This window comes from Aplysia californica, unplaced genomic scaffold (assembly GCF_000002075.1).
Source record: "Aplysia californica isolate F4 #8 unplaced genomic scaffold, AplCal3.0 scaffold00078, whole genome shotgun sequence".
In the NCBI taxonomy this organism is placed as follows: Eukaryota; Metazoa; Mollusca; class Gastropoda; order Aplysiida; family Aplysiidae; genus Aplysia; species Aplysia californica.
The window spans coordinates 185,872-196,870 of NW_004797348.1; the positions used below are offsets into that span (position 1 = coordinate 185,872).

The 10,999-nt window shown below is 40.2% G+C and overlaps 1 protein-coding gene across 1 annotated transcript in view; it reads right to left on the reverse strand.

The window, feature by feature from the left end:
• Nucleotides 1-311: 311 nt before the first annotated feature.
• The window catches only part of LOC101862402 (L-galactose dehydrogenase), a gene marked incomplete at its 3' end in the record, with an annotated part of 29,721 nt that continues 19,033 nt past the window's right edge, over nt 312-10,999 (reverse strand). The window contains 7 exon segments of the mRNA XM_013080187.2: nt 312-398; nt 570-655; nt 2,395-2,526; nt 3,052-3,154; nt 4,630-4,709; nt 9,042-9,203; nt 10,755-10,900. Of these exon segments, the coding sequence (XP_012935641.1) occupies nt 312-398; nt 570-655; nt 2,395-2,526; nt 3,052-3,154; nt 4,630-4,709; nt 9,042-9,203; nt 10,755-10,900 (796 nt within the window).

Here is a 10,999-nt window from a genome sequence, read left to right on the forward strand (position 1 = left end):
GAGGGTTGTCCCAGCCCGTGAGACATGTATTTACTTGGCCTAATGTCCTGTCTTGTTGTGTGTTTGCGTGAGTGCACCTTTAAGTCTAACTTTTGTAACGTCTACTGCCATTGTTAACGACCAAATCAAATTTCTCCCTGCGAACCAAATCAAATTTCTCCCTGCGAGATGAATAAAGATTGTCATTGTCATTGTCATTGTCATAACTTTTCTCGCGGTAGTACATATATGTCCTGTAAATTTAGATCATGAAACATCACATCAGAACTAAATTCCAACAAGTCACTCTCTTTCAAACCTTCACAACTCACTTGCTCATAACATCCTGGAGCACCTGCTGCTCCTGTTCAGTCAAGGGGTCGTATACACACTGCAAATTCTTCTTCAGGTTCTCCAAGCTGTAGGAGGCCAAAAGAAATAAGATATAGTAGGCTATAGGAAAACAAAGAAATCGATTCCATCCAGAACTGAAAGTATAATTTTATCAATGTAACCTGTCATGAATTAGTTTTCAGAACACAAAAAACAGAATATGTGACAGAGTGTGGAAAATACAATGACATGTCTACCTGGCTGTGCTGACTAGAGTTGTTGGAATGTCCTCTTGGTCAAGAGTGAAGCGTAGGCCCAGTCGAGAGATATCAACTCCTTGCTCCTGTAAAATCACATTTTAAATCCTGATAATTTTGCCCAATACAGGAATAAAAGTTAAAATTAATTACAAATATTATTAAAAACAAATCAATACAAATGGCTGCAAAAAGAAAGTCATCTCTGTGGATTTAAATCCGCATTTTATTATTACTTCAGAAAATAGAAAACTTAGTATCGGATAGAAGAGAGATCTTCAGTGTTTCAATATATCATATCATGATAATGTCCCTTATCTCCTTAAAAAAAGTATTTTCGAAAAAAACAAATGATTTTACAAAGTCAGGAAACATGTCAGATAAACACGTGGAACCTCTTGTTGTTAACTGAGATATACAGGCAGCAGAAAGTCATATATATTTGTATTAAATACCTGAGTTAGTAAAGAAGCCTGTTAACACATAGTAGAAAAAGAGATCTCAAGTTTAAGATATCTTTTCTTTGGTGAACTGAACCTTGCACTATTCTATAGCTTCTTTTTATGAAAAACATGGTTTTAATTATTAAAAGGTATGGTAAGGTAAAAATTTTGCTTCTTTTTCGTGTTCTACTTTTTCAGAAGAAACAGACATTTCTTCAGACAGATGATGAGCAGGTGACGTTGGTAGTCTTGTGGTTAGGCTACCAAACCTGTAATCATGTGACTGCTTGTTCAGGGGTTCGAGCCCCAGTTCGGTCTGACATTGTGTCCTTGGGAAAGACGCTTGACATGAATTTCCTATTAGGCTCGGCCCTTTCGGAGATGGATGTTTAACTCAGAGGTCGCGCCTCTTACATAGTCCAATAGTGTTGATAGGGTCATTAAACCTATACCATTTCACAATTTTCTCACTACAAGAGCTGACTTGCTCCGCACTGGTCCAGTGGAAAGTGAACTTAACCATGATGCATGAATTTCAACAATAAATATAAAATGACTATATAATGGCTACAAAATATGTGGTTACTGGGGTGTGTTCTGAAGTAAGAGTAAGACACTCTATATTTAGCTTGAAACAGGGTGCTGCATTTTGATTAAATACTATAATAATTCACACTATTGACTGCTTAGTTTCCTCTACATTTTATATTATTACAGGATTTATGTGTTACAGGGAGAACAATTTTAGAAAGTTTTATTCAACCATTATTGTACTCATTTCTTATAACTTACTTATTGTGAAGTGGAGGGTAGGAAAGAAATGTGTCTACAAATTGATGTCTCATCCTCTGAGATATTGGAGAGTCAAAAAAGAAAAAACAGCTCTCTACACTAATCAATAAGGTTCAAATTCAGTGCTGGATGTCACACTTTATGAAGTGCTTTTCTAACTAAATAAGTGTGGCATCCATAAGATTGAGAGTGGTTGAGTAGTTGAGCTAAAATTTACCATGAATTAGAGGAATAATAGCTACTTTTTCACCAGGAAGAGACAGGGACATAAGCAAAATTAAACATAAGTAGAAGCAAATTATATCAGGGCATCTACTAACCACCCACTTAATATTCATTTGTTTCAGTTACACTCTAACACACAATTGTGGTAATAGTTATTTCATACTGGACAAAATGGCAAAACAGACAGACTAAAACAACAGGGGGATAGAAAGCGGGTCTGAAAAAGGAATAGAAGCCAGACTGCTGGGGCTATAGATGACAACATTGACAACATTCTGATGATAACAAAGGCTCCGCTCGTCAATTTATAACTCTTATATCTGCATTTAAAAAAATCTCACAAATAATTATTACTGTCACTTCACCTTGCAGTAGCTGGCAGCATTAGCGCAGGCTTCTTTGATGTGAGGTTTAGCTGGGTGCCACTGTGGTGGTCCGCGGGAAGTGAGTAGACCCATGCTGATGGGCGATGCATTCACCACACCCACTCCTTTATCCTGTATTAAGGACACAATAGATAGTGCTAAAGCTCTCAAAGTTATGATGTGCCAGTGCGAAAGGAAACGGAGTCACATTGAACATCCCAAAAGCAGATCCAGACCCTATAACTCTATAGAATTTGAATACGTTGGCACAAAAAAATATCAGCTGAACATTTGTTTTTTTGTGCAACTTTTGGGAACAGCAAGCATGCATCTTTAAGTTTGATGGAACACTGAAAAAGAAGCAGAGAGTAAGAATCTCAAAGAGAATGCTGTATTAAAAATGTATCACACAACACCCTTCTAAACAAAAAGGTCATATAAGTGCCGAGGATTAGAGGTGTTACGAAAGAGAGACAAACACAAAAAAGAAGTAGAGATTAGAGAGATAGATGTATGACAGAAAATAAGGAGCAAAACCACACCAGAGCAGCCATAACCCACTGGGGGATTAACTGAGCCCTGCAAAGTGAACAAAGAATCAGAAGCCCATATCAGCTATACGATAACAGAGTTCAATTGTCCTGAGGTAAGACAAACCTTAAAATAAGGTAGCCAGTCCTTGAGTGAGTTGTCATTCATGGATCCTCGACAGTAGGTCAGGATGGCATCAATTTTTACAGAACTCCTTTCAAGAACAGTCCTGATTAAGAACAGAAGTTAATGGTATCATGTGATTATGAGGCATTTTGACCAACAAGGACAAATTAAATTGAAAAAAAAACACACGATGTGTGTCTTAAAAAAAAGAGACTTATACTTTGCATACAAAAGAGAACGTTCGATTGAATCATGTGGAGGTGAAATTGTTTAGTTATAGAGAGTGTTTTACAGCACTTGCAAAACAATAAGGCCATACAATGTATATATAAGTGCCGAAGATTAGAGGTGTTATGAGAGAGTAACAAACACAAAAAGAAGGAGAGGAGATAAAGACGACAGATGTTGGATAGGAAAGAAGAAGCATACCACACCCGAGCACCCGCCAACCACCCACGGAGCTGAAATTGAGTATTGGTCGATGAGTCAGTAATGGTACAAATTTTAATAACTTGTTGTCTAGTGAAAAAGCTCACATGCAATCACAATCTCTCAGTAGATCTCTGCAACCGCTCACTGGTATTGCAATACGTGCAATCGCACCAGTTCCCCTACATCATCGTTAATTTTCTCTGACATAATCTTATCGTTTTTCCCGCTATTTTATGACTGTAGGAAAAAGGCCGCATAAGAGATGGCTCCCTGTCTGACAACACAGAGCACTGCCCCACGTTTTTGTGTTCGTTCTTGTGTGTGTAAGTGTTTTACAGCGCTCGCAACTGCATATTAAGGCTACATGGGAGCGCAGGACACATTGAACATTTTCAATTTGGTAGGAAGTTTGAATTTTGACCCGGTGGCGGCCGAAGCCTACTCTTATCGATTATAGAACCACCAAGGGATCTGACGTGCGCAACTTGCACACATCCGAGATTTTTCGCCCTTATCCGAGAAGACTAGGCGTTTGATATTTCCTACTGACTATAAGATCAAGAGTGTGGCTGAAAGACTGCAGTGAGAAGGAGTCAAGGAGTAGCAGTAGAAAAGCTGCAGAAAGAGTCAGGAGCCCACAGGAGGGGGCGAGGTGGAGGGGGCAAAGTGGAGGGGGGGGGCAGAAAGTGAAGACGAAAGAAGAGGACAAAACATGACTCTAGAGAGCAGTAAAGGAGGTGAAAGGAGACATTTTTAGAGACAATTTTTTCCTGTCAATGTAAAGTTTCGAACCCGGGACCAGTTGAAAGAGAGGTGAACACCGTAACCTCTAGACCTCGAGAGCCCCCCAGCTCCTCCACGTTTGACAAGTTTTTCCAGCGGGATCAGGAGTACACGTATTGTTAATTAACCAAGTTGGCATCAGGCTGGAATGTCCATTATAAATGACGACACTGGTTCGAATGACCAATGGTAAGTTTTTCCCCAGGAGTTGTTGTGATTAGGAAGAGTCTTAAAGTGTCGCCCCGCACCTCGGCATTGTTCTAAAAATAGCTGACGGCCATGCTGTTGTTGTTGTTGATGTCGTTGTTGTTGCCGAAGCTGTTGTTGTTTATTAATTCAGTACCACTTAAGCTCAACATGTACTTCAGCCCAGAATCATACAACACACTGTATATGGCCTTCAGATAGACTGTTTCGTAGTTTGGAAGGCGGCGAGAATCTGCCTGAGGTGAAATTCCAGGAAGGATTAGCAAAAAAATTACGGACCCTTCTTAGATTCAAACAATAGCAACAGCAACTACAGCAACAACAAAGTTGATAGGGAGAAGTTTTTGTTCACACGTCTTTTTTGTGTAAGTGTTTTACTGCGCTCGCAATTGCATATTAAGGCTATTGGGGGCGCAGGACACATTAAACAGTTTCAATTTGGTAGGAAGTTTGAATTTTGACCCGGCGGCGGTCGAAGCCTACTCTTATCGATTTTAGAACTACCAAGGGATCTGTGACGAGCGCAACTTGCACACCTCCGAGATTGTTTGCCCTTATCCGAGAAGACTAGATGTTTGATATTTCCTACCATAAGATCAAGAGTGTGGCTGAAAGACTGCAGTAAGAGTCAAGGAGTAGCAGTAGAAAGGCTGCAGAAAGAGTCAGGAGCCCAGAGGAGGGGGGCAAAGATGAAATTCCAGGAAGGATAAGCAAACCAATTACGGACCCTTCTTGGATTCGAACAATAGCAACAGCAAGTATAGCAACAACAAAGTTAATACGTAGGTCTATCATCGATATATAGACCTGCTGACGTCTTTTGATCTAGTGGCGTGTACGTTTATTGTCTGTCAACAGTGCCTCGTTACCCACAATTGCCCAACAAGAAGATACCTACGTGCATGGCATCGATCCAGGAGCGAAATATTATACGTTATGGAGGGTCTCATTATCTGAAATCATGTGCCAGCCGCAAAGTAACAGATTCAATAAAAAAAATTAATCAAGTGGCGTTTGGCATATTATTGTTCACCTGTGTATAGAAAATATTTACCCCCTACGGACGTAGAGTGTATGCACATAGAAAACAAAGGCGTGAATTTTGAAAATACATGCATGTCAAGTTATCACGCCTGGTTTGTCTGAGAACGTATTTGACGTCACACCCGACACAAATATATCATTTTGAAAGCGGAGCACTCGGCCGAGTGGTTAGAGCAGGAAGAAAGGAGGACGGAAGGCAGAGATAGTACACTAGAATAAATGCAATCTAATGCTGAACAAAGACACACTGTTTTATCAGTTTTAGCGTGACTTGCTGGTGTATAGTGGGAGTATTAAAAATAATTAATACCATTGGACAGGACAAATGGGTAAAACGCGTGCGCGCGCCGTGTGTGTGTGTGTGTGTGTGTGTGTGTGTGTGTGTGTGTGTGTGTGTGTGTGTGTGTGTGTGTGTGTGTGTGTGTGTGTGTGTGTGTGTGTGTGTGTGTGTGTGTGTGTGTGCAGGAGGGGGGGATGAGTTGTGTTGGACTTCAATCAGATCCAGAATAATTTTTTTTATATCCTTTGCTGGCACCATGAAGATGTAAAAAGTAGATCTTTTCTATCCGGCTGAAAAAATCATGTTCGCACGAATAAATTTGATGAAGCCCACACACGATCAAATAGTTTGACGGTTTGGCAAAAAAAATACCAACTAAAAACAGATCCGTCAAATATTTGACATCAAATTATTTTGACCATCAAACACACCCATACACGATCAAAAATATATTTAAAAAATTTGTGTCAAACATATTTGATCAAACCATCAAACAAATTTGAGCGTGTAAGGGGCACTTAACAATAAAAAGAAGTAGAAGCTCAGACCACACTGCATTGCATTAGGCCTATACCGCACCTAGACAAATCTTAGACCATTTAGTCCGTTTTGTCGCAGAATTTAACTTCCATTTGAGCCGTACCGCACTAAGACTCAAGCGTCTTACGACTTTGGTATTAACGATTCATTTCGAGCATGGAATTGACAGAGATAGCATGTGTATGTGCTCAAATGAAACATAAAACGAAAGACACATAAAGAAAAAAATGATTTTGGATTGATCCATTTACCAGTCAGCGATTACAAGTACTGAAAATTAATGTCTCAATCCAATTGACATCAACATCCATGATTAATTACAAAATTTGCTGATGGTCCTTGCTCGAGGTGCACATAATGTAGTTCGGCGTAAAAAATGATCAGATGCATGTATAGGTGTTGGTGAAAGGAACTCGGCGTGTCATCAAAACACGACGGACGTATGTATGAGTACGTGTATGGAACTCGGCGTGTCGTCACAATTTCAGGGCAGTTTTTTTTTATCTTAGTGCGGTAGACTGCTCTATTCTCTTACTGGCTTAAACCAGTCTTTAGTCAAGACTTGTCGTACTCGGTTTGTGGCCGGTCACAACTTTTCACGACTAAAATGTTGGGTCTAAGTTGTGCGGTAGGGTTTGTATTACTCCATTGTTCACAAATCCCTAAAACACCGGCTTTAGCCGGTCTAAAGACAGATTTGTCTAGGTGCGATATTGGCCTTAGCAGACAACAAGTTCAAAAGACAAGCAGTCGGTTGAACCTAATGAAACGATTTACTGAGAGGTACAGAAAACTTGCTTCACACTTAGTGTCATGTATAATATATTATATCTCTAAGTTATGCGTATTTTTACTTTAAGAAGCTCTTTTATTCCTTTATTTGAATCAGAATTGGATCATACCGAGCACACCCCTGGAAAATAAATTAATTTCAAAATAAAAGAAGATAAATGGAAACGTTCATCAAGATCATATTGCAAGACGAACAGATCTGCAACGCATTATTCCATTTAAACTAGATTAAACCTCTAAATTACAAGGCATTGCCCATATTTTGGATGAAATATTCAAGGAAACTGGACGGAACACTTCACGCGTTCCCCGAACAATTGGTACACACTTGTTCAATATTTTCAGAAGGTGGAAAAGAGACAAAGAAAACAATTTAAAAATATAGCTGACCTTGTTTTGCTTTTGTTATGCCAAACCAACCCAACCCTGGTGAGGCCCTCGAAAGACCAGAAAATAATATGACACATACACACACACACATACAAGCACACACACACACACACACAAACACACACACAAACACATACACACACACACACACACATACACACACACAAATATCTTTTCCTTCCCAAGAGAAACCTAAAAAAAATGAAAGTTTTAAAAAAGTCTTTGACATGACCCATTTCATACAGTTTGATAGAAAATTGCAGTCATAAGAAAGTGCTTAAAACAGAATGTATTCCCTTCGGGCGTAACAACTTTCCATACTTGTCTTTGGCACGTGCAGAAACTACGAGCACATGTAATTCCATGATATCCAATCTCAGATTTCTTTTAAAATGGCCGCCACCCCCCACCCCTTTTATATATATCAAATCATGTGGCAATTTAACACAACGAGATCCTTTGAAGTAATAAGTCGCGTGTTTTGCTCTCTCTCTCTCTCTCTCTCTCTCTCTCTCTCTCTCTCTCTCTCTGTCTGTCTGTCTGTCTGTCTCTCTCTTTGTCTCTCTGTGTCTCTCTCTCTCTCTCTCAACGTAAAGTAGAGTGTAAGAATCCCGTCAGGGTTCGATGTTGTGTCCTTGGGAAAAGCACTTTACATGTACTTTCCTCACTCCACCCAAGTGGGAATTGGTACTTGGCTGTAAATAACTTGAGATTTTGTCAGTTTGTTAATGTTTTAGCTCGTGTAATCCGCAGCTCGCACTGCATGCTCCCCCGGGAAGCCGCGAATGTTTCGGAGTGTTCTTGGGTCTTGTTTGCATAAAGAGTAGCCCATCGACACAATAATGGCCATTTAGTGCTAGGAAAACTTAAGGTAGACAAACCATCATCGACCATTCACAATTTATTTATAGAGGCACCAGCCATACAGACAGACCAAAAAACAGAGGAAAAGTAAAGAAGAAAAACCTACCGGAAAAACCCTCCAACTAGAACCATCCATGTTGTAGTGTCTGCTGGAGTAATATTATAGCTGTAAAGCGCAAAGAGCATGTTGTAGAGAGTGACGATGCCGTGCATAAATGCAATTCTTCGCCTTCTTCTTCTTCTTCATCTTCTTCTCCTTCTCCTTCTCCTTCTCCTTCTTCTTTTTCTTCTTCTAATTTTAAGGTAAGTTTGTAATTTCAGGTCAAGGTATCCTCAGGCATGCGAACGAGCTCCACATTGATTCAGTAACACAAACTTGTCTAGTCTGAAAGCACGCACTAACATGCATGAACACAGTGGACACGTAAAGAACACAACTGGTTCTGACAACAACAGTAGTTTCCAGGTTTGAAAATCGTGTCAAAATCTAGATTGTTCAGGGAGATTTCAAAGCTTGTTATCCTGTCTTCACAAAGAAAGATGTTAACGAGGATGTCCAGCCTGATTGGGTTGAAAAAGACGTAAATATATCCTAAATCACACTGAAGAGGTGAGCTGGAAAATCGAATGCAGTTAATCATAAATCAAAGCTCGTTACCTGTATGATATCCACATAGTCTACATTAAGCCTGGCCAAACTTTCGTCCACACTTCGCAGCGTACGCTCTGCACTGAAATCAAACATTTTGTCCACTTCAGGCAGATATCTGCCAACTTTGGTGGCCAAGTAGTAGCTAGAACGGGGTATAGACGGCAGGTTCTGGAGGGGAGAACAAAAGAAATAAAACATAAAGAATCAACAGCTGTAACCAGCCCATGAAACTGTTTTCGTTTCTACCTAAATTGCCATAATCGTCTCCCTATCTGTCAATCACTTTTCTAGTGATGTATTTAACTTTTTGTCTAGCTCCCCGTATCACTCAAAATAGTCAATACATTATTACAGTGGCGGGGCGCCATTGGTGCAATTGGTGCAAGCACTCCACCTAACCCAGGCTTTGACCCCCCCTCCTTTTCTAATTGTTCTAAACCAGTCAGTACTCTAGCTCTAGCTCTAGATCTACATCTACATTAGGCCTACTGCATCCTTGTGATCCGTCACCCGCCAGCTGCGCGAGTGAAGAGACCGACTAGACGGCGAGGATGGTTTATGCTCGTCGAACCGCTTGCGGTAGTGTCTGCTGGGAGCAAGCAAATCTTTGCACCAGTTATTTTTGTCACTGTAGAGAAATCTAGACATTGTTCTTCCCGCACAAGAAGAAAGGAGCATGAAACTGCTCTTCACAGCACCAATTTGGTGCAAGCTACAAATTTGATCCAAGTTTCCACCAGCCTATCTACTACACTAGAAGAGTCTACGGTAACTCAGTGAAGAATGGGTATCGAAACTGCTGTCTCCCTCTATTGTGTATTAAGTCCTGGTACTGCACGAAGTAAATAGAAATCTTTAAATCTTCTCAGATTGTGAGCATAGTAAGTTGTTAGTATTGTTTCACTTTATTGCAACTTTTATGCGGTTTCATCTAGAAACAGTTGTAAATATCGATAGATGAAAATTACGGGATATCCTGCAGATTCTAATGGACTTTCTCTAGAAACCTTAATAGTAGCTACTAAGCCTTTTGTCCATTTGTTCACTTTCCAATTATGCACCACCTTGTCTGCAATCCACGCGACGCTACTGTTATTATATATATATCAATAATCTAGCCATCGATCTTTGTGTCCCTTTGATTGTCAATACATCTCGTATAGACCTTCCTATTTACCCTCAAAGTCCGTAACATCACAAGAAGATATTGGCAGAGAAATGAAAAAGTAAGAACAACTACTGGCACGGAGTCCTGCCTGCATAAAATTTCATAGAAAAAAAGAGAATAAACAGGTTTCGTCAACTGTTACGAATGTCACTCAGCCAGCCAGCATCAAAAGTCTATAACACCAAATGTTTTGGATTTAAAGGAAGAGGTAGGCCACGCAAAAGATGGATTGAGGAAGTCAAGAAAACTCTGAGACACTATATCATCTTAATTGAAAGAGCTGCAGAGTTGGCTTACCATTGAAAACTGCATCTTCAATCGACGCTTAACGGAGTATGAAAAAAGTAAAAGTAAGAATTACCCCTTTCTCTCCATTTATAAGTCAAAGTATCTATTATTCTATGCACACACAAATCCATCCTTGCAGTCTCCAACCATCCACCCACCCACCCCCGTTTAGTACTTTTATTTCATCCTCTGTTGTCGTTTAGAGTCGATGGGGCCCGTTCAGTAGGTGTCATATTAATATTCTTCCATAACATGTTTCTTACTTTGCCGAGCACAGTCTCCGACTTGCCATGTCCATACCAAGGTGCTGTGTCCACGTAGTTGATCCCAGACTTGATGGCGTGCGTGAGCACTTGTGCTGACTCAGCATCATCCGTGGCTCGGAACACACTGCCCAGAGAACTGGCACCTGAAAGTAGAGGGCACCAAAATGTCTTTTACATACACTGGGTTATTTGAGAGAGAGAGAGAGAGAGAGAGAGAGAGAGAGAGAGAGAGAGAGAGAGAG